General features: G+C 44.1%; 1 protein-coding gene across 1 annotated transcript in view; it reads right to left on the bottom strand.

The window, feature by feature from the left end:
* Positions 1 to 705: 705 nt before the first annotated feature.
* The window catches only part of LOC139377149 (calcineurin-like phosphoesterase domain containing 1), a 38886-nt gene continuing 14134 nt past the window's right edge, over positions 706 to 25457 (bottom strand). Inside the window, 3 exon segments of the mRNA XM_071120164.1 lie at positions 706 to 868; positions 1872 to 2014; positions 14447 to 14484. Coding sequence (XP_070976265.1) covers positions 706 to 868; positions 1872 to 2014; positions 14447 to 14484 — 344 coding nt within the window.

The following is a 25457-nucleotide window of genomic DNA, read 5'->3' as shown; positions in this document are numbered from 1 at the left end:
AATGGGTTTCCATGGCCAAGCAGCCGCACACGAGCCTAAGATCACCATGCGTCAGCTGGAGTTGTCACGTTCTGACCTTAGTTCCTTTGTTATGTCTTTGTTTTAGTTTGGTCAGGGCGTGAGTTGGGGTGGGTAGTCTATGTTCTTTTCTCTATGTTGTGTTTATGTGTTTGGCCTGGTATGGTTCTCAATCAGAGGCAGGTGTCGTTCGTTGTCTATGATTGAGAATCATACTTAGGTAGCGTTTTCCCACCTGCGTTTTGTGGGTGATTATTTTTCCGGGTCAGTGTTTGTTCCACACGGGACTGTGTCGGTTTTAATTTATTTATCTTGTTCCTTTTGTTTTCTGTGTCCAATGATATTTCATTAAAATATATCATGAACACATACCACGCTGTGCTTTGGTCCTCCTCTCCTTCCACCGAAGACAACCGTTACAGGAGTGGTGTAAAGCTCACCGCCATTGGACTCTGGAGCAGTGGAAACGCATTCTCTGGAGTGATGAATCACGACCTCTACCCCATCGAACACTTTTGGGATGAATACCGATCAGTGCCCGACCTCAGTAATGATCTTGTGGCTGAATGTAGCAAGTCCCAACAGCAATGTTCTAACATCTAGTGGAAAGCCTTACCAGACATCAATGCATGAAGTGAAAATATGTTTTTAGTGGAAGTAAGGATTCTCTCCTAAATGAAGTTTAAATCAAGTTAAATTACTAAAATTAAAGGCTTGTTTGGGAGTGATCCCAAGCCCCTGGGAGGCCTTCTGCAGCTGGCCCTCTAACCAGGCCTCCTGGACGTCTCTCCGGTCCGGGCAGGCTGACACACCAAAGAACAGCTGGGTTGGGATTACAGTACAGGTTAATGTTATTTAGATAATGTCGTTATCAAGCTTTATGTATACAGAACATTTCAGACATGGAATGCAGAGCAATGTGCTTCACAGAAAAAAAACGAATAAAAAACATTGAAACTTTTACTACAAAACAAACATAAGAGAATGAAAAAAAAAAAAGAATAACAATAAAAACTGAACGACTAAAAAGCACACTAAGATCTCTTTAAATTTCCACAGTTTTGGCCCCTTTAGGTTCTCTGGCAGGCTATTCCAGAGGCTGGGGGCATAGTAACTAAAGGCTGCCTCTCCATGCCTCTTGGTCCCAGGCTTTGGGATTGTTAAAAGGCCAGTGCAAGGGAACCTGAGGGACCTACTGGGTACATAACTTAAAAGTATGTCTGACATGTATTGGGGTGCACAATTGTGGATTGATTTAAAAACCAATAGAATAATCTTAAAATGAATTCTAAAACTCATAGGCAGCCAGTGTTGTGTGCTCTCCCACTGGTCTTGGTCACTACCCATGCTGCAGCACTCTGTATATTCTGCAGTTGACCAATGGCTTTCCTGGGTAGACCAGACAGGAGACCATGACAGTAGTCAAGCCTGCTTGAAATAAAATCATGGATGAGTCTCTCTGTATCAGCCTGAGAGAGAAACAGCCGCACAATCGAAATAGAGTTCAGAATCTAAAATGACACCTAGGTTTTTTACCCTTTCAGAGCATAATTTGTGTGACTGTCCTTGTCTGTCAGTTTTTTGTTACTTGTCATGTTTTATGTTATTTGTGGACCCCAGGAAGAGTAGCTGCTGCTTCTACAAAAGCTAATGGGGATCCAAATAAACAAACAAAACAGTAGTATCCTAATTCATATTGGATTAAAGTGTTAGCTAAGGGGTGGCACTCTGCCCCTGCCATTCATGCTATAGACCAATTGTTTCTATCTGGGTCAAAATTACCAGTGTTTATATAAGGGACTGTAAGGGTTTTGTACAATCTCCTTCTACAGTATGTTTTCATCTCACTCTAGCCACCCACCAAGAAGCTGAAGTAGTCGTCTCCCCAGGCGTTGCAGAACTGGGCTACAGTCTCCAGGGTGGGTGTGTTACCCAGGTCATGGTTCTCCCTGACAAACACCAGAGGGATGGAGGGGTCTGTACCCCTCAGAGCCACCTTCAAGTGGAGAGGACACACTCACTGTTAGGGGTCGGCAAGTGGCGACCTGTGGGAAATAGCCCAAGCCTGCCTTTTATCCGGCTTGAGAATTGGTGGTATTATTTCTAACTTCCAAGGTTGTTTTTTTTTCCATTTAAAGTTTCGATGGATATTATGCCCCCCTGCCTGTTCACAACATTCATTACCATCCACATATTAAAAACTGAGAAATTGAACAAAGTGAATATATCTGCTCTGTGAATAAAGTATGGAGAAAGAGTAAAATAAGTATATTTATAATTTACAATCAAACAAACCCATCAATGCATAGCAAAGTATTTCTTCCTTCCTTTCTTCCGGTTTTTATTTTTCCATTTAAGTAATTATTTTACTGCCCTACTTTTGGAGATAAAAAATCCTTAGAAGTTTGGATAGGGTTGGTTTCATAAGACAAGAGCATTTCCGGCAAAAAAAAACAAGTGACCTTTACCCTCCCTGCTATAATTAAGTGAACCTTTCTATATTCTGACACACGCACAAGCACACGCACAAGCACACACACACACACACACACACACACACACACACACACACACACACACACACACACACACACACACACACACACACACACACACACACACACACACACACACACACACACACACACACACACACACACGGAAATGGGGAAAATAGGATAGCTCCTTCTGTCATTTAAATCTGGTGCTTGTATTCCCCATTCAAGCAGCTGTGGTGTCTGTACTGTATCAATCCCTGCATGCATTGACTTTGGTAACATTTGGGGATCCTCGTGGGGTGGGGAGCCAATCAGCCCATATGTCCTGCAGAAAGGAATGGACGAGCATCTAATTATCTGATGACTGATGTGGAGACCGGAGAGACTAAACCAAATCAGAGAGCCATCTGGACTAATAGTTACAATACACTAACATGATTTAGACGAGAGGAACATTTTTCGTATAGAGCAACAAAATCAGTCAAGTAAGAAAGAATAACAATCAAATGAGGTACAACGACTGCCAACTGACTGCTGATTGCTGCTGTGAACAAAGGGACAATACAGGGAGTCTGGTCTTAGGCTTTCAACAATATGTGTCATTATGTTAAATACAACTGGTAAATAAATGCTCCTGTCCTCTTAAATACATTTTCAAAACAATAATACAATTATAAAAAAGGAGCCCTCACATACAGACACAGAAAGACATACAGGCTACTGTGGTTAGGTCCCCTACACTACACCATACAAGGCTACTGTTGTTAGATCCACCACACTACACCATACAAGGCTACTGTTGTTAGATTTGCATCCTTTAGTACAAACTCAAAAAAGTTCTGGGACACTGTAAAGTCCATGGAGAATAAGAGCACCTCCTCCCAGCTGCCCACTGCACTGAGGCTAGGAAAGACTGTCACTACCGGTAAATCCAAAATAATTCAGAATTTCAATAAGCATTTTTCTACGGCTGGCAATGCTTTCCACCTGGCTACCCCTACCCCGGTCAATAGCCCTGCGCTCTCCACAGCAACTCGTCCAAACCTCCTCCACTTCTCCTTCATCCAAATCCAGATAGCTGATGTTCTGAAAGAGCTGCAAAATCTGGACCCCTACAAATCAGCCGGGCTAGACAATCTGGACCCTCTCTTTCTAAAATAATCTGCCAAAATTGTTGCAACCCCTATTAGTAGCCTGTTCAACCTCTCTTTCGTATCGTCTGAGATTCCCATAGATTGGAAAGCTGCAGCGGTCATCCCCCTCTTCAAAGGGGGAGACACTCTAGACCCAAACTGCTACAGACCTATATCTATTCTAGCCGGCCTTTGTAAGGTCTTTGAAAGCCAAGTTAACAAACAGATTACTGACCATTTCAAATCTCACCGTACCTTCTCCGCTATGCAATCTGGTTTCAGAGCTGGTCATGGGTGCAGCTCAGGCACCCTCAAGGTCCTAAACGATATCTTAACCGCCGTCGATAAGAGACATTACTGTGTAGCCGTATTCATCGACCTGGCTAAGGCTTTCGGCTCTGTCAATCACAACATTCTTATTGGCAGACTCAACAGCCTTGGTTTCTCAAATGATTGCCTCGCTTGGTTCACCAACTACTTCTCAGATAGAGTTCAGTATGTCAAATTGAAGGGCCTGTTGTCTGGACCTCTGGCAGTCTCTATGGGGGTGCCACAGGGTTCAATTCTCGGGCCGACTCTCTTCTCTGTATACATCAATGATGTCACTCTTGCTGCTGGTGATTCTCTGATCCACCTCTACGCAGACGACACCATTCTGTATACCTCTGGCCCTTCTTTAGACACTGTGTTAACTAACCTACAGATGTGCTTCAATGCCATACAACTCTCCTTCCGTGGCCTCCAACTGCTCTTAAATGCAAGTAAAACTAAATGCTCTTCAACCGATCACTGCCCGCACCTGCCCGCCCTTCCAGCAATACTACTCTGGACGGTTCTGACTTAGAATATGTGGACAACTACAAATACCTAGGTGTCTGGTTAGACTGTAAACTCTCCTTCCAGACTCACATTAAGCATCTCCAATCCAAAATTAAATCTAGAATCGGCTTCCTATTTCGCAACAAAGCATCATTCACACATGCTGCCAAACATACTCTCGTAAAACTGAAGATCCTACCGATCCTCGACTTTGGTGATGTCATTTACAAAATAGCCTCCAACACTCTACTCAACAAATTGGATGCAGTCTATCACAGTGCCATCTGTTTTGTCACCAAAGCCCCATATACAACCCACCACTGCGACCTGTATGCTCTCGTTGGCTGGCCCTCGCTTCATACTCGTCGCCAAACCCACTGTCTCCAGGTCATCTATAAGTCTCTGCTAGGTAAAGCCCCCCCCCCCTTCTCTCAGCTCACTGGTCACCATAGCAGCACCCACCTGTAGCATGCGCTCCAGCAGGTATATCTCACTGGTCACCCCCAAAGCCAATTCTTCCTTTGGCCGCCTCTCCTTCCAGTTCTCTGCTGCCAATGACCGAAACGAACTGCAAAAATCTCTGAAGCTGGAGACTCTTACCTCCCTCACTAGCTTTAAGCACCAGCTATCAGAGCAGCTCACAGATCACTGCTCCTGTGCATAGCTGATCTGTAAATAGCCCATCCAATCTACCTCATCTCCATACTGTATTTATTTATTTATTTATTTATCTTGCTCCTTTGCACCCCAGTATCTCTACTTGCACATTCATCTTCTGCACATCCTACCATTCCAGCATTTAATATCTATATTGTAATTACTTCGCCACCATGGCCTATTTATTGCCTTTACCTCTCTTATCCTACCTCATTTGCACATGATGTATATAGATTTTTCTACTGTATTACTGATTGTATGTTTGTTTATTCCACGTGTAACTCTGTGTTGTTGTATGTGTCGAACTGCTTTGCTTTATCTTGGCCAGTTGCAAATGAGACATTTTTCTCAACTAGCCTACCTTGTTAAATAAACGTGAAATAACATTTTTAAAGATTCTCCACACTACACTATACTGCTGTTAGATCCACCACACTACACCATACTGCTGTTAGATCCACCACACTACACCATACTGCTGTTAGATTCACCACACTACACCATACTGTTGTTAGATCCACCACACTACACCATACTGCTGTTAGATCCACCACACTACACCATACTGCTGTTAGATCCACCACACTACACCATACTGCTGTTAGATCCACCACACTACACCATACTGCTGTTAGATCCACCACACTACACCATACTGCTGTTAGATCCACCACACTACACCATACTGCTGTTAGATCCACCACACTACACCATACTGCTGTTAGATCCACCACACTACACCATACTGCTGTTAGATCCACCACACTACACCATACTGCTGTTAGATCCACCACACTACACCATACTGCTGTTAGATCCACCACACTACACCATACTGCTGTTAGATCCACCACACTACACCATACTGCTGTTAGATCCACCACACTACACCATACTGCTGTTAGATCCACCACACTACACCATACTGCTGTTAGATCCACCCCACTACACCATACAAGGCTACTGTTGTTAGATTCTCCACACTACACCATACTGCTGTTAGATTCACCATACCACACCATACTGCTGTTAGATCCACCACACTACACCATACTGCTGTTAGATCCACCACACTACACCATATAAGGCTACTGTTGTTAGATTCTCCACACTACACCATACTGCTGTTAGATCCACCACACTACACCATACAAGGCTACTGCTGTTAGATCCACCACACTACACCACACAAGGCTACTGTTGTTAGATTCACCATACCACACCATACTGCTGTTAGATCCACCACACTACACCATACTGCTGTTAGATCCACCACACTACACCATACTGCTGTTAGATCCACCACACTACACCATACTGCTGTTAGATCCATCACACTACACCATACAAGGCTACTGCTGTTAGATCCACCACACTACACCATACTGCTGTTAGATCCACCACACTACACCATACTGCTGTTAGATCCACCACACTACACCATACAAGGCTACTGTTGTTAGATTCTCCACACTACACCATACTGCTGTTAGATTCACCATACCACACCATACTGCTGTTAGATCCACCACACTACACCATACTGCTGTTAGATCCACCACACTACACCATACAAGGCTACTGTTGTTAGATTCTCCACACTACACCATACTGCTGTTAGATCCACCACACTACACCATACAAGGCTACTGCTGTTAGATCCACCACACTACACCATACAAGCATTAGCTGCTATGACACGTCCATGGATCAGCAGCCCCAAACCTGCTCAGCTACAGGTCCTGACAGAGATCATTGCGGCGAGGTCAGCATTTTTCATGCAGCAGTTAGGAACGGGCGGTCAGACGGACAATTTTGGGATTCAAATATTTTTGTCGTCCCGCAGAATATTTGGAAACAGTCGACTTTCTGATTGGAATGCGTTAGCCTAGGCCTACTTATTGTATTGAAAGCACATCTTTGTCACATTATACACACGCTGCGTCAAGTTAAGTAGCTTACCTCTACTCTCCTAGTTGTGTGTGCAAGATCAGGTAAACCCAGTATATGTGTGGTCTAAATGAAATAGAGTAGGCTGCCTATGCATGGGTGGAGAATGTCATGGCAGTTATCTTTCCAAGGAAATGTAAGTAAATATGATGAGTCTATAGTTTACTACAGTGTCTATAACTAAATAGTGTTAATGGACAGAAGTGGAGGGCGCTCAACCAACGTGAGTTGAGGTGCAATCCATTTTTTTAATCATAGTTTAAAAGGAAAAGGTGCAACGCCAGCATAGGCTACCCAGGGAGATCGTTGAAGACTGACATCGACATTGAGGACGTTGGGAAATGCCCAACCATAGGGGCAACAGTGAGCGCTATTGCATAAAGCAGGCTTGAGTTTTGCTAGGGCATTGTGGAGGTGGGTGTTGGAGGGGCTGGCGGTTGAGCATAATTCCATGACTCTGGATCAAAAGCGTTTGTGTTCAATCCCAGTTGTGGATGGGGATAATTCCATGATGCTGGATCAACAATGATTGTGTTCATCATTCAGAATGAGTGCCTAAACTTAACCCTTAAGTTCTAAATTTGACGTTTGGAGAAATGGAACGATACAGATCAGGAGCAACAGGAACACTTAAATTTGACCTTTGGAGAACGTGGATGAACGTCTAACTGCAGGGAGACTGTGTGAACTTGTTAGCGTGTGGTCTCAATTAAATAGAGTAGTCTAGCCTATGCATGGGCGGACAAGCACCTGGCAGTTAAGCACCTGACCAAGGAGCTATTGAAATTAAAAAGTAAAAAAATGTCATTTAATAAGGTGTGAGATGAAAATGGACAAACTAAAGGGTGTGCAATATAGAAGTGTAGTCAGTGGTCATTCTGAACGTCAGTAGGTCACATGACCAAGGAGCTATTGCAATTAGAAACATTGAAAAACATAGAAAATTCATGTAAAAACATGTGAGATGAAAATGGACAAACTAAAGGGTGTGCAACATAGAAGTGCCACGGATCCTGTGGGAGCAAGATGTACATATAGGGAGAAACATAATAATGTACCACAAGAGAAAGATACACTTAGAGTGCATTTGCCATTCTGGTAAAATGCATTGTCTATTGTATAGGACAGGAAACCAAAGTAAGGCCATGAGAGCATAGGACAGCTGGACATACCAAGGTCAGAGGGACACACAAAGGAGGGGGTCAACCAAATGACCAACGGATGGACTATAGACATAGGGCATATATTTTTAGGACATGAAGAGAAGAGACACATAGTCTACCAGTCCTAATAAGGACAGGCCAAACATTAGGGGCCCATAGGATAAGATGGGCATGTATTATTTTTGGGACATGAAGAGGTCCTGTCACCATTATAACTTGACTGAAAGCAGATATGGGCGTTATTGGGCGTGAACAAGCAGGATGCACAGATTGGGATATAATGGTGGCAGATGGACTGAGGGAAATAACTTCATTTGCATGTGGGATGGACTCATATGTTGTATGTGTATAAATCAGAGCCAGTGCTCTGGAAAAGTGTGTGTTCCGCGGACCATCTAGGCTTCTGATATGTTTGTATTAAAAGCCTATATTGAATTCACAAGTTCTTGTAAGTGTTATATTTTGTAACGATCCTCCACGACAATCCCTCTGGAACTTTCATTGCGCACACCTGGCCCCTATTCCCACTGATTGCATTTGTATATATGTGCCCTTTGTTCACCATGGTGCTGTCCATTATTGTTACTATGTCCGTTGGTGTGTGTGAGTACCTGTGCTGTGTGTTTTGGGCTTTCGTACCCTTGGGGATTGCGCAGATGATTACGGGTCTCGTCCTGTGTGCTAATCATCGTGCGTGTGTGTATTTATTCAAGGTACTTCTCGCTCTTTTGTTTGGGTTTCAACCCTGTGTTTCTGTTACGTGTTTGTTTGGGTTTCAACCCTGTGTTTCTGTTACGTGTTTGTTTGGGTTTCAACCCTTTGTTTCTGTTACGTGTTTGTTTGGGTTTCAACCCTGTGTTTCTGTTACGTGTTTGTTTGGGTTTCAACCCTGTGTTTCTGTTACGTTTTCGTTTGGGTTTCAACCCTGTGTTTCTGTTACGTGTTTGTTTGGTCTTTGTCCCCGTGCCTTTATGCGGCACTCCGTAATTGGGTGGAATAAAAAAAACTATTACGCATTCTTGCGCCTGTCTCTCGAATAATTCATGCCATCGTGACAAGAAGGATAGTCAGTGGACATTCTGAACTTTGTTGGAGGTCAGTATGTCACATGACCAAGGAGCTATTGAATTTTGAAAAATGTTTGTAAAAATGTGTGAGATGAAAATGGACAATCTAAAGCGGGTGCGATGTGTAGGGCCACTGACTGTACATTCTGAACCTTGTTTGAAATCAGTAGGTCACATGACCAAGGAGCTATTGAAATACAAAAATGTAAATAAATAACTTAAAATAGTGTGAGATGTAAATCAACAACAAAAAAAGGTGTGTGCAATGCGTGCCTATGCCGTCGGGTTAGCTATAACCAGTTTGGAATGTTTTAGGAGTAGTGGTTAAAGAGCTATTGAAATTTGAAAAATTTGATTTGTCACTATGTTGACGGTCCCTAACTGCTGTTGGTAGACATAAGGGAAACTACAGGTGAATATCCAACCTGAATCTGTCTACCTCGGTGGTGGGCGTCAGACAGAAATCCAGAGGGTGTGGGCAGGTGCGATATGAAAAGTTGCGTGCTGGAGCAGGATGAATAAATCAGTTCTGTGCAGCTGTAGCTCCAGTCCTGCTACAGTTATACCTCATCAATCTGCATTTGGGACAAGTCAATACCACGGTATCGGTGAGTGATGATGAGACTAAGATTTTTCACATTAGGGTACTTGGGGGTAACTAGCTGCCCCTAACAACAATGTCTAATTGCTGGCACAAAAAAACAATGTTTAGGAAAAAAAAGTGTATCTGGATGAAGGTCATGCTTTGGCGAATAAACTATAAAGGGACATAAATGGCTATTAAATCCATTTAATCAGTGTTATTTACAAATTCTTAAGTAAGTAATACTTAAAATCTAAGTCTAGTTGTCATATTTTAATTATTTAAATCAAATTCGGGGGAAAAATGGTGTTGCACATGTCACTATTAATATCTGCACTATGAGGAGATTTGATGTCAAGTCCCTCTTTTTAACTCACAGGCACATTCATGTTCTTTGTTCTTTCTTTGTTGTTCCTTTTCCTTACAATCCATTATGTACAATTGCACTAAATATCTATTTTAATAATGCAAGATTTTAAATCCCAGCAGCCTTTAAAATGACAATCAGGAGCAAAAGGTTTTCAATAGTTGTTTTTAATTCATAAAAAAATATATTCATTGCAATATGATATTGGAATGGAATATAACTAATAGCATTAAATAACATTGGAATATAACATTCAATAACAAAAAAACATAACTAATTCAGTGTAACATTGATGTTGCATCTCTTATACTCTGCTATTGCACAATTCTAATTTGTACCTAGGTCACACATTAAGCTATCCCCAGTACAATTGGAGCACAACTCATGAGACCACCTCCTGCACTGCTCACACCTAATCCAGTCCCGTGACTGAAAACAGCTCCTCACAGAAAAGACATTCCGCATCACCTTCTTTGGTGGCTGATGTGGCTTGTTGTGCTGCAACAACCTTCTTTGGTGGCTGATGTGGCTTGTTGTGCTGCAACAACCTTCTTTGGTGGCTGATGTGGCTTGTTGTGCTGCAACAACCTTCTTTGGTGGCTGATGTGGCTTGTTGTGCTGCAACAACCTTCTTTGGTGGCTGATGTGGCTTGTTGTGCTGCAACAACCTTCTTTGGTGGCTGATGTGGCTTGTTGTGCTGCAACAAACTTCTTTGGTGGCTGATGTGGCTTGTTGTGCTGCAACAACCTTCTTTGGTGGCTGATGTGGCTTGTTGTGCTGCAACAACCTTCTTTGGTGGCTGATGTGGCTTGTTGTGCTGCAACAACCTTCTTTGGTGGCTGATGTGGCTTGTTGTGCTGCAACAACCTTCTTTGGTGGCTGATGTGGCTTGTTGTGCTGCAACAACCTTCTTTGGTGGCTGATGTGGCTTGTTGTGCTGCAACAACCTTCTTTGGTGGCTGATGTGGCTTGTTGTGCTGCAACAACCTTATTTGGTGGCTGATGTGGCTTGTTGTGCTGCAACAACCTTCTTTGGTGGCTGATGTGGCTTATTGTGCTGCAACAACCTTCTTTGGTGGCTGATGTGGCTTGTTGTGCTGCAACAACCTTCTTTGGTGGCTGATGTAGCTTGTTGTGCTGCAACAACCTTCTTTGGTGGCTGATGTGGCTTGTTGTGCTGCAACAACCTTCTTTGGTGGCTGATGTAGCTTGTTGTGCTGCAACAACCTTCTTTGGTGGCTGATGTGGCTTGTTGTGCTGCAACAACCTTCTTTGGTGGCTGATGTGGCTTGTTGTGCTGCAACAACCTTCTTTGGTGGCTGATGTGGCTTGTTGTGCTGCAACAACCTTCTTTGGTGGCTGATGTGGCTTGTTGTGCTGCAACAACCTTCTTTGAGACAACTTTTATTTGAAGAACCTGCACCATTTCTTTCTTTCTCTCTATTCTTGTTGATGTTTCTTTCGAGCCTTTTCCTCCAGCAACCTTTTGTAAGATGAGGCTGTCAGTACAGCCGCAGACTCTGCCTTCCTCGGCCTCGACTCCTGGAGCCTCGACCTCAGGGACAGCTCCAATAGAACTGCTGCAGCTGTTGGTTGTTGGTTTAAGCAAAAACAAACAAACAACAAGAACACATGAGTATTGGTACAATAAACACTTCTAACAGACTTTTTCATTTTCTTACCAACATTTGGACACGGGTATGCTGCAGGGTGGAGGTTGTGGCGGAGATAGATGTGGCCGAGGTAGAGGTTTTGGCATTAGAGCTAGTGGCGGTGGAAGTAGAGCTAGTGATGGTGCCGGTAGAGGTGGCGGCGGTAGAGCTGGTGGCCGTATCGGTAGAGGTGGCGGCGGTGGCAGTAGAGCACTGTGGTTGAATGAATTCGTTGCATTGAAAATAAACAACGGGGATCACGTGACCCTTGAACGAGATGGCCGCATGAACTAAGAGCTCCGCACAAGTCGTTTCCAATTCCTGATCTTACCTCCACTCCAAGTTTAAACTCATTTAGCTTTAGTCAAAAAGTCATGGCGGCGACAAAAGGCGACATTACAGTTAACATTTTTACCCGGACTCGAGTATTAGCGACGGAAAAGGCCTCCAAGAAGCAGCTAGCTTCAGAAAAGGCTAGCGCCATTAGCAAAGAGCAAGAGGACCCGTTCCCCCCCGAGGCCCAACAAATGCCAACCCCACACTCTGTCGAAGACATTCTTTCTGAGTTGAGATCCCAACGTACAGAACTCAACATTAAATTAGATGCCATTAACTCTCAGCTCAGTGCGATAGGGGACAAGGTGACAATCCTGGAAAATGCTTTGTCTGACATCAACAACAAGATGTCCAGGTGCCCCGCGTTTATGGTTGAGGCAGAAGGGCGAATCCTATTCATGGAAAACTTATTGACAGACGCCATGGAAACAATAGCATATGCTAAAAAGAATATAGAGCATCTGGAAGAGAAAACATAGGACCTGGAAAACAGGGGGTGAAGGAATAATTGTGTTCTATTAAATCTGGGCGAAAAAAAAAAGGGAAACATGCCACTGATCCGCTACCTGGAAGACAAACTTCCCGAGTGGCTCCACCTGTCCACCGACAGGCCCATAGAACTCGAGAGAGCTCACCGATCACTGAGGCCCCAACCAGCAGCCAGACAACCACCGCGCCCAATCACCATACGTTTCCTGAGATTCACCGACAAGGAACGAGTCCTACAGGCAGCGAAAATCAACACCATTACAGTGGGAAATGCCAAACTCACTTTACACCAGGACCTGTCAGCTGGAATACGCCGAAAGCGCCAAGAGTTTGACGAAGTGAAGAAATACTCCATTGACCGAGGCATCTTTAGGGGATTTAACAAGCTCAGGATTCTTCACCAAGGAGCCCTGCGACACTTCAAAACTCCCAAAGAGGCAAATAGTTTTTTGAAAGACAATCCTGGTCAATGGGAAATGGACCAATGACTAAATACGACTACTGTTATTACTAGAGGTAAGACAACATATAGCCGATATCCAAAGACCCACCCGCCCCGCTAAATGTCATTATAGCCGTCTAATCTATATTTATTTTCCTTTAGCTGAGAGGGATAGGCTCTATAGCCTAACCTCGGCCTACTAATGTTTCAGCCTACTTTTATGTCCCTTTTTTTCCGTTGCTATTATTACTTGTGGTTCCCTATGTCCCTTGGGGGAGGTATATGTAGGCTGGGCTATTGATTTTATTTTCTCCCTCTTTTAATGTGGTCTGGACCACGTCGACTACGTTGTCACTTACTCAATGCGGAGCGGAGAGGATGAGGCATTTCTTTGGTGGGGAGGGGGAGACGGTGTGCGTTACTAACTGTTCCCGTTTTTTTTGGGGGGGGTTCGGAACACAGAATTGAGACTGAGCGGGGGGGGTATTAGATCCAACGGGATATGTCGAGTTGTTTGGGAACTCGGCTGGGGTGTTCAGAGATTGTTATTTTATGTACACCATTTATTTCCCTTTTATGTGAACTCAGCTGTGCACCTTAAATCTATTGACATGGAACTGCCATGGTCTAGGGCATGCAATAAAACTGAAAAAGATACTATGTGCTCTAAAAAAGGAAAAAGCAGACATCGCGCTATTACAAGAGACACACTTCGGTGATGCTGAACATGCCAAACTCCGCAGAGCTTGGGTGGGACAGGTGTATTTCTCATCTTTCAAATCAAACCGTAGAGGTACAGCCATACTTATCCATAATAATGTTCCATTCATAATTGACAAATACATATCTGATCCGGAGGGGAGATTTATTTTGATAACTGGGTCACTGTATGGACAACCAATTACTATCTTAAACATATACGCCCCTAACACAGATACTCCTGCTTTCATGTCAAAAATTATAACCCTGTTCAATGATCATTTTGTTTCCTTTGGCGTGGTGGCCGGAGATTTTAATTGTACGCTTAACCCAACCCTAGACAAATCATCTCAAATCCCCACCACAAATCCTAGATCTGCAAAGATGTTGAACTCTCTTACTAAAGAGATGGGACTGATAGATATCTGGAGAGAGACTAATAGCTCATCTGTGGACTATACATACTACTCTAATGTTCATAACAGCTACTCCCCTATACTCCCGTATAGATTACATTTTTATCCCAAAGAGTTTCATAAATTCAGCCACGTGTACAATCGGACCCATAGCACTTTCAGATCACGCCTTTGTCCGCCTTTGTCCACCTCCGCTTGGACCTCTGCAAAAACATCCCGAGGTCAAAGAGCTGGAAATTCAACACCTCCATGTTATCAAACGAAGCGTTCCATACATTGGTAACTACATACGGATTACAAAAAGAAAACCAGCCCCGTCACGGACCAGGATGTCTTGCTCCCAGGCAGACTAAATAACTTTTTTGCCCGCTTTGAGGACAATACAGTGCCACTGACACGGCCCGCAACTAAAACATGCAGACTCTCCTTCACTGCAGCCGACGTGAGGAAAACATTTAAACGTGTCAACCCTCGCAAGGCTGCAGGCCCAGACGGCATCATCAGCCGCGCCCTCAGAGCATGCGCAGACCAGCTGGCTGGTGTGTTTACGGACATATTCAATCAATCCCTATCCCAGTCTGTTGTTCCCACATGCTTCAAGAGGGCCACCATTGTTCCTGTTCTCAAGAAAGCTAAGGTAACTGAGCTAAACGACTACCTCCCCGTAGCACTCACTTCCGTCATCATGAAGTGCTTTGAGAGACTAGTCAAGGACCATATCACCTCCACCCTACCTGACACCCTAGACCCACTCCAATTTGCTTACCGCCCAAATAGGTCCACAGACGATGCCATCTCAACCACACTGCACACTGCCCTAACCCATCTGGACAAGTGGAATACCTATGTGAGAATGCTGTTTATCGACTACAGCTCGGCATTTAACACCATAGTGCCCTCCAAGCTCGTCATCAAGCTCGAGACCCTGGGTCTCGTCCCCGCCCTCTGCAACTGGGTACTGGACTTCCTGACGGGCCGCCCCCAGGTGGTGAGGGTAGGCAACAACATCTCCACCCCGCTGATCCTCAACACTGGGGCCCCACAAGGGTGCGTTCTGAGCCCTCTCCTGTACTCCCTGTTCACCCACGACTGCGTGGCCACGCACGCCTCCAACTCAATCATCAAGTTTGCGGACGACACAACAGTGGTAGGCTTGATTACCAAAAACGACGAGACGGCCTACAGGGAGGAGGTGAGGGCCCTCGGAGTGTGGTGTCACACTCAACGTCAACAAAACTAAGGAGATGATTGTGGACTTCAGGAAACAGCAGAGGGAACACCCCCCTATCCACATCGATGGAACAGTAGTGGAGAGGGTAGTACGTTTTAAGTTCCTCAGCGTACAAACTGAATTGGTCCACCCACACAGACAGCATCGTGAAGAAGGCGCAGCAGCGCCTCTTCAACCTCAGGAGGCTGAAGAAATTTGGCTTGTCACCAAAAGCACTTACAAACTTCTACAGATGCACAATCGAGAGCATCCTGTCGGGCTGTATCACCGCCTGGTACGGCAACTGCTCCGCCCACAACCGTAAGGCTCTCCAGAGGGTAGTGAGGTCTGCACAACGCATCACCGGGGGCAAACTACCTGCCCTCCAGGACACCTACACCACCCGATGTCACAGGAAGGCCATAAAGATCATCAAGGACAACAACCACCCGAGCCACTGCCTGTTCACCCCGCTATCATCCAGAAGGCGAGGTCAGTACAGGTGCATCAAAGCTGGGACCGAGAGACTGAAAAACAGCTTCTATCTCAAGGCCATCAGACTGTTAAACAGCCACCACTAACATTGAGTGGCTGCTGCCAACACACTGACTCAACTCCAGCCACTTTAATAATGGGAATTGATGGGAAATGATGTAAAATATATCACTAGCCACTTTAAACAATGCTACCTAATATAATGTTACATACCCTACATTATTCATCTCATATGTATACGTATATACTGTACTCTATATCATCTACTGCATCTTTATGTAATACATGTATCACTAGCCACTTTAACTATGCCACTTTGTTTACATACTCATCTCATATGTAAATACTGCACTCAATACCATCTACTGTATCTTGCCTATGCCGCTCTGTACCATCACTCATTCATATATCTTTATGTACATATTCTTTATCCCCTTACACTTGTGTTTATAAGGTAGTAGTTTTGGAATTGTTAGCTAGATTACTTGTTGGTTATTACTGCATTGTCGGAACTAGAAGCACAAGCATTTCGCTACACTAGCATTAACATCTGCTAACCATATGTATGTGACAAATAAAATTTGATTTGATTTGACATAGATAGACAACTACACCAAAGACAACAAAGATTATCCTGTTTCTCCGGACACAATGTGGGATGCTGCGAAAGCCACACTAAGAGGTAATCTAATTGCATATGCTTCCTCTAAGAAAAAAGCAATGGAAGCACACAGGCTAGATCTTGAGAGGGAGCTAGAAAGCTGTGAAAGAGTACATAAACAATCCCCAGACAGCACCTCCTGGAGTCAACTTAAAGCAGCCAAAGTCAAACTGAATTTGGACTATACTCGGGAGATTAAAAAAAAAAAGTTTTCTTTACTAAACAGAAATACCATGAGTATAGCAATAGGCCCAGTAGATTGCTTGCTTACCAATTAAAAAAAGAGCAGTCAGAGCGTACAATCATGGCTATCCGAACAGCAGAGGACGAGGTCACATATGACCCAAAAAATATCAATTTAACTTTTCATGATTTTTACTGCAAACTATATACAGTACCTCTGAGAGAAAACACACGGAGGCAGAACTCCACTCCTTCCTAGAGGGAATCTCGCTACCTAAACTATCAGATACCGACCAAGAAGATCTCAACTCCCCCTTCACTCCTGAGGAGATCCTGGAGGCAATTACCTCCATGCCACCTAACAAGTCCCCAGGCCCAGATGGATTCCCCAGAGAGTTCTACAAAGCTTTTTGGCCCCAGCTTAGCCCTATTTTCATGCCAATGCTGGATGATTTTTGCAAAATGGAGTTCTCCCAGACTCAATGCACATAGCTCGCATTACAGTGTTGCTCAAAAAAGACAAGGACCCTCTATCCTGCTCGTCCTTTCGGCCCATAAACTTGTTGGATTACGACTACAAAATAATTACCAAATTGCTCGCCAAAAGACTAAACACTCTTCTTCCCAAAATAATAAAAGCAGACCAAACTGGATTTATTAGAGACAGATACTCTTCTGATAACATTCGCCGTCTTTTTGATATTATTGATCAAGTAAACGCACAGAAGACCCCTGTCCTGCTGGCTTCACTGGATGCTGAGAAGGTGTTCCACACCCCTGTCCTGCTGGCTTCACTGAATGCTGAGAAGACGTTCCACACCCCTGTCCTGCTGGCTTCACTGGATGCTGAGAAGACGTTCCACACCCCTGTCCTGCTGGTTTCACTGGATGCTGAGAAGGTGTTCCACACCCCTGTCCTGCTGGCTTCACTGGATGCTGAGAAGACGTTCCACACCCCTGTCCTGCTGGCTTCACAGGATGCTGAGAATGTGTTCCACACCCCTGTCCTGCTGGCTTCACTGGATGCTGAGAAGGTGTTCCACACCCCTGTCCTGCTGGCTTCACTGGATGCTGAGAAGACGTTCCACACCCCTGTCCTGCTGGTTTCACTGGATGCTGAGAAGGTGTTCCACACCCCTGTCCTACTGGCTTCACAGGATGCTGAGAAGGTGTTCGACAGGATGGAGTGGAGCTTTCTGTTCTCAATTTCAATATGGGCCTAAACTATATTAAATTGATCAAATCACTATACTCTCATCCAAATGCCATGGTGACTACAAACAGACTGAATCCTGACAGATTCGCTTTGGGACAGGGCACAAGACAAGGGTGCTCGCTGTCCCCCCTGCTCTACTTGTTGGGGACGGAGCCGCTGGCAGAGTTGATAAGGAGCAATCCAAGTAATATGGGTGTTTCTGCAGGCGGCCTGCAGCACAAGATTTCGCTTTACGCGGATGATGTCTTGCTCTACATATCCAACCCTGAGAAATCCCTCCCTCCCATTTCAGACACAATTGCTCAGTATGGCAAGTTTTCAGGTTATAAGATACATTTTAACAAATCCACTGTCTGTCCTCTCAATCTTACACTCACCAACTCTATGAAGACATTCCAATGGAAGACACTGAATAGCCTTTTCAAGGAAAACTATCTTTCCCTCCTGGATCGAATCAAGAACGATCTCCAAACCTGGATCTCCCTCCCAATTAGCTTAGTAGGAAGAATTAATGTCATCCGAATGAACATCCTCCCTAGACTGAACTATTTATTTCAGATGCTCCCATGCTATCTCCCAGTTTTCTTTTTCAAAACAACTAACCAAAGCATCACCAAATTTATATGGGGCAATAAAAAACCTAGGATCAGGGTCTCCACTCTATCGAAACCTGAATTTAAGGGTGGTCTTGCCCTTCCCTCCCTTCAGTTGTACTACTGGTCTGCCCAAATCCGCAACATGCTAACATGGATCACAAACAGACAAGAGTCAACATGGATTCAGATCGAAGCCTAATCCTGTGGTTCATTGCCACTAAGCTCAATTATATTCATTAATAACTTTAGTGAAGTGGGCAACATAGCCAAAACCTTTGTGATTTACAGCACCCTACTAGCGTGGAGGGACTGTAAGAAATACCTGGGCATTTCCTCTCAAATATGTTCTCACTCGCCCATGGTAGGCAACCCAGACTTGCCAAAAGTCCTGAAGGATGCCAACTTTAATCTTTGGCATACTCTAGGAATCAGGACCTTTTCAGACCTATTTCATCAGAAAACCACTACACTGAAATCCTATCAAGAGTTCTGCAGTGAATTCAATGTGCCAAGATCCCATTAAAAAAAATATATATCTTCAAATTAGACATGTCATTTCTTAATTTACTTCCAAGAGGAGGTTTAGAAATCAGTTGAATGAAGTTGAAACCCTTCTTGTCACAGCACAATCCATTAAAGGCAAAATATATTGTATCTATAGACTCCTTTCTGAGAATTTTCTCCTTTGAAAATAATCTTGGAAAAGGACCTTGGTCTGACTATCAGTGATGAGTTATGGGCGGAGGTTTGCGACAGGGTATACTGCTCCTCTACTAATGTAAAAATGAAAGAATCTAATTACACATTTTTGTACAAATTTTATTACACTCCTTTGAGACTCCATAGAATGAAAACGGACATCTCTCCTAACTGTAAAAGATGTACCTCTGAAAGTGGAACCTATATGCATGTATTTTGGAACTGTAGAAAGATTGCCAGATTTTGGCAATCTATACATACTGCTGCACAGAAAATACTAGAGGTACAGTTTGATATGACCCCGTGTATCCATCTTCTTAATGCCCAGCAGGACTTTGTTCTTGATCCTGACAGAGAAAATGTGCTTATGACTATTACATACTTTGCTAAGAAATGTATTATTCTATTGTGGGCCTCTAATACCCCTCCTACATTTAAAATGTGGATTGACCAGATTGTTGACTTTCTTCCTCTTGAAAAGCTCACTTATGACCTCCACAAGAGACAGCCCAAGTTTGATAGACTCTGGTCTCCACTACTCAACTATATTTCAAATTGGACAGAGTGAATGGGGTGATTAGGGAAATGAGCAGATACATGTTGTGTAAGGTGCTGTAAAATCTAAAAACGAATGATTTGCTCGTCGTCTCAGCTAAGGCTGGAAATAGCTAATAAGAACCTTGATAGTGCTGCTGCAAGTTTTATATGGTTTTTTAAAATAATTATATATTTATACATATATATATTTAATTTTTATTATTATTATTGTTTTTTTATATATATATATATATTATTATTTTGTATTTCTATCTTTTAAAAGTCTGTCACATCTGTGAATGTGGAATGTGTTTTGTTGGTTGATTGAAAAACAAGAACTTAATTTAATAAAACTTTAAATTGAAAAAAATTAAATAAACAACAAAAGTAATACATAGGTGTTAGTACAATAAACACTTTCTACCAAGTACATGCTGCTTCTGCAACGTTTCGTTAATTTGAATGACTTTTTCTTACCGGCAATGGGCCACTCTATAACCTCAGCGGACACGAAGTCTGCTTCTGTGAAGATGTCCTTCTCCAAAGGCTACAGCCCACTGGCCCGGAAGCCCCCCACTCCTCTCTCTACACTGGCCAACTTGTTATAGGCCTTTGCGAAGAGGCCAGACATTTGGTATATACAGTACCTATCGTTTTCCCAGGATGGGTCGTCATACACAGCTGCCCTGTTGTAAAAGGCCTTCAGACCCTTGAAAACGGTACAGTCTAACGGCTGCATCTTGTGGCTGCAGTGGGGTGGCAGAGTGATGAGAATCACACCCTGGCTTCTTGCCGTCAGAATAGCCTCCAGGGTCTAATGGGAGGGGTGCCCATCGGGGATGAGGATGTGGGGTTCCTCAGGGATGCAACCAAAACTATGGGTGAAGTGGTGGAGCCAGACGACAAAGATGGTCCTGTCGACCCAGCCTGAGTCACTCACCCTTCCAATGGACCCTGGAGGTGCTCCAACCAGCAGCTGTTCTTTCATCCTCTTCCGGGGGAAGATGAAGAGGGGCGGTACGTACTGCCCCGCTGCACTGATAGCACAAATTACTGTGACTGTGAAGCCCCTCTCTATTCTGGTCATCCGTGCAACCTGTTTCTCCCTGGGTGGCCACCACAGGCAACGGTTTCTGGACACTTTGTATTCCCATCTCATCCATGTTCCCAATCCTCATTGGCGAAATGTCCCTGACGCTGTTTAAAATGTCCTCATAGGCCGTAAAAAACTGGTCAACCTTAAGCTCATTAAAGCCCACGGCCCTCAGAAGACCGGTTGCTTACAGTACTCAAACATATAGTTGAGAGTTGCGCTTCATGAAGCCACTGCACCAATCGAGCCCTGCATACCCCGTTCCTTTGCTGAACCTGTGCTTGATTCCCAACCTCTGTCAGATGGAAGGCGAGTCTTCTCACGTCCCATGATGTTAGGCCAAATAGGGCTCTTTCCATTTGTTTGACTGTGGTTGACAAGATCACTTTCATGCGTGGAAGAGAAGGCTGGCACCCCACCCATTTGGCTGAAGCCTGGGTTTTTCTCCTCCTTTCCTCTGTGGTGCTGTAGGGTTCTTGGTGGAATGTTGAGCACCCTGGCAGCCCCCTTTAAGGTCTGCCAATTTTCTACTGCCTTCAGGGCATGTTCAAATCAAATCAAATCAAAATGTATTTGTCACATACACATGGTTAGCAGATGTTAATGCGAGTGTAACGAAATGCTTGTGCTTCTAGTTCCGACAATGCAGTAATAACCAACAAGTAATCTAGCTTACAATTCCAAAACTACTACCTTATAAACACAAGTGTAAGGGGATAAAGAATATGTACACAAAGATATATGAATGAGTGATGGTACAGAGCGGCATAGGCAAGATACAGTAGATGGTATTGAGTGCAGTATATACATATGAGATGAGTATGTAAACAAAGTGGCATAGTTAAAGTGGCAAGTGATACATGTATTACATAAAGATGCAGTATATGATATAGAGTACAGTATATACGTATACATATGAGATGAATAATGTAGGGTATGTAAACATTATATTAGGTAGCATTGTTTAAAGTGGCTAGTGATATATTTTACATCATTTCCCATCAATTCCCATTATTAAAGTGGCTGGAGTTGAGTCAGTGTGTTGGCAGCAGCCACTCAATGTTAGTGGTGGCTGTTTAACAGTCTGATGGCCTTGAGATAGAAGCTGTTTTTCAGTCTCTCGGTCCCAGCTTTGATGCACCTGTGTGAACAGGCAGTGGCTCGGGTGGTTGTTGTCCTTGATGATCTTTATGGCCTTCCTGTGACATCGGGTGGTGTAGGTGTCCTGGAGGGCAGGTAGTTTGCCCCCGGTGATGCGTTGTGCAGACCTCACTACCCTCTGGAGAGCCTTACGGTTGTGGGCGGAGCAGTTGCCATACCAGGCGGTGATACAGCCCGACAGGATGCTCTCGATTGTGCATCTGTAGAAGTTTGTGAGTGCTTTTGGTGACAAGCCGAATTTCTTTAGCCTCTTGAGGTTGAAGAGGCGCTGCTGCGCCTTCTTCACGATGCTGTCTGTGTGGGTGGACCAATTCAGTTTGTCTGTGATGTGTACACCGAGGAACTTAAAACGTACTACCCTCTCCACTACTGTTCCATCGATGTGGATAGGGGGGTGTTCCCTCTGCTGTTTCCTGAAGTCCACAATCATCTCCTTAGTTTTGTTGACGTTGAGTGTGAGGTTATTTTCCTGACACCACACTCCGAGGGCCCTCACCTCCTCCCTGTAGGCCGTCTCGTCGTTGTTGGTAATCAAGCCTACCACTGTTGTGTCGTCCGCAAACTTGATGATTGAGTTGGAGGCGTGCGTGGCCACGCAGTCGTGGGTGAACAGGGAGTACAGGAGAGGGCTCAGAACGCACCCTTGTGGGGCCCCAGTATTGAGGATCAGCGGGGTGGAGATGTTGTTGCCTACCCTCACCACCTGGGGGCGGCCCGTCAGGAAGTCCAGTACCCAGTTGCACAGGGCGGGGACGAGACCCAGGGTCTCGAGCTTGATGACGAGCTTGGAGGGCACTATGGTGTTAAATGCCGAGCTGTAGTCGATGAACAGCATTCTCACATAGGTATTCCACTTGTCCAGATGGGTTAGGGCAGTGTGCAGTGTGGTTGAGATGGCATCGTCTGTGGACCTATTTGGGCGGTAAGCAAATTGGAGTGGGTCTAGGGTGTCAGGTAGGGTGGAGGTGATATGGTCCTTGACTAGTCTCTCAAAGCACTTCATGATGACGGAAGTGAGTGCTACGGGGAGGTAGTCGTTTAGCTCAGTTACCTTAGCTTTCTTGAGAACAGGAACAATGGTGGCCCTCTTGAAGCATGTGGGAACAACAGACTGGGATAGGGATTGATTGAATATGTCCGTAAACACACCAGCCAGCTGGTCTGCGCATGCTCTGAGGGCGCGGCTGGGGATGCCGTCTGGGCCTGCAGCCTTGCGAGGGTTGACACGTTTAAATGTTTTCCTCACGTCAGCTGCAGTGAAGGAGAGTCCGCATGTTTTAGTTGCGGGCCGTGTCAGTGGCACTGTATTGTCCTCAAAGCGGGCAAAAAAGTTATTTAGTCTGCCTGGGAGCAAGACATCCTGGTCCGTGACGGGCTGGTTTTCTTTTTGTAATCCGTGATTGACTGTAGACCCTGCCACATACCTATTGTGTCTGAGCCGTTGAATTGAGATTCTACTTTGTCTCTATACTGACGCTTAGCTTGTTTGATTGCCTTGCGGAGGGAATAGTTACACTGTTTGTATTCGGTCATGTTTCCGGTCACCTTGCCCTGATTAAAAGCAGTGGTTCGCGCTTTCAGTTTCATGCGAATGCTGCCATCAATCCACGGTTTCTGGTTTGGGGATGTTTTAATCGTTGCTATTGGAACGACATCTTCAACGCACGTTCTAATGAACTCGCTCACCGAATCAGCGTATTCGTCAATGTTGTTGTCTGACGCAATATGAAACATGTCCCAGTCCACGTGATGGAAGCAGTCTTGGAGTGTGGAATCAGCTTGTTCAGACCAGCTTTGAACAGCGGGAGCTTCTTGTTTTAGTTTCTGTCTGTAGGCAGGGATCAACAAAATGGAGTCGTGGTCAGCTTTTCCGAAAGGAGAGCGGGGCATGCGTCGCGGAAGTTAGAATAGCAATGATCCAAGGTTTTTCCAGCCCTGGTTGCGCAATCGATATGCTGATACAATTTAGGGAGTCTTGTTTTCAGATTAGCCTTGTTAAAATCCCCAGCTACAATGAATGCACCTCAGAGCCATAGCTTCCACAGTCTTTTTTCTTCTTGTATGTTCTCATCTGCAAATAAATATTTTAGGAACTGTGAGGAACTGACGCCTAATCTAACAGATGGCCCCTAACCCTAAATACCCCACACAGGACTGTGTACCTTAAGACAAGGCGGTTTCTTTCAAACCGCCACAAGGTCCTTTGCTGTTGTTCGGGGATTGATTTGCACTTTTCGCACCACAGTACGTTCATCTCTAGGAGACAGCGTCTCCTTCCTGAGCGGTATGATGGCTGCGTGGTCCCATGGTGTTTATACTTGCATACTATTCTCTGTACAGATGAACGTGGTACCTTCAGGAGTTTGGAAATTGCTCCTTCAGGAGTTTGGAAATGTCAAGCAAAGAGGCACTGAGTGGGAAGGTAGGCCTTGAAATACATCCACAGGTACACCTCCAATTGACTCAGATGATGTCAATTAGCCTTTCAGAAGCTTCTAAAGCCATGACATAATTTTCTGGAATTTTCCAAGCTGTTTAAAGGCACAGTCAACTTAGTGTATGTTGACTTCTGACCCACTGGAATTGTGATAGAGTGAATGATAAGTGAAATAATCTGTCTGTAAACAATTGTTGGAAAAATTACTTGTGTCATGCACAAAGTAGATGTCCTAACCAACTTGCCAAAACTATAGTTTGTTTACAAGAAATTTGTGGAGTGGTTGAAAAACGAGTTTTAAGGACTTCAACCTAAGTGTATGTAAACTTCCGACTTCAACTGTATATATACAGTATATATATATATATATATATATATATATATATATATATATATATATTTTTTTTTATATAAAAAAAATTATATGAAAAATTGATCAACTTACCACAAAATTATTTTGTATAAATATATCCAAAAGTTGTGATGCCACAGATGACATTTTTGGTTGAGCAAGAGCAGTGGCAGTCAGGTAAAGTGTTGGGGAAATAATTTGGTGACATCTTGTGGTCTTAATGTGAATTACAGGAGGGGGGGGGCAGCTACCCCAGGGGGCTAGTTACCCCCCTAGTACCTAAAAATGTGAAATGATTACAAAGTTAAATAAACCATACAACTTTATGCACAATGATTCATTTTTTCAATTTCCACGGCAAATTTTACAAAAACATATTTAGGTTCACTTGAAGAACAGTGCAGATGCAAAGATGGGTAACAGGATGACACTTTGTGTTGTTTTAGTGCCATCATTCTGTTACCAAACTTTGCATCTGCACTGTTCTAAAAAAAATGAATGTGTAATACATTTTAAAGTGAAATATC

Source organism: Oncorhynchus clarkii, chromosome 20, assembly GCF_045791955.1.
Source record: "Oncorhynchus clarkii lewisi isolate Uvic-CL-2024 chromosome 20, UVic_Ocla_1.0, whole genome shotgun sequence".
NCBI classification, from domain to species: Eukaryota; Metazoa; Chordata; class Actinopteri; order Salmoniformes; family Salmonidae; genus Oncorhynchus; species Oncorhynchus clarkii.
The sequence above is the reverse complement of the archived record's forward strand: the minus strand, read 5'-3'. Positions and strand labels throughout refer to the sequence as shown.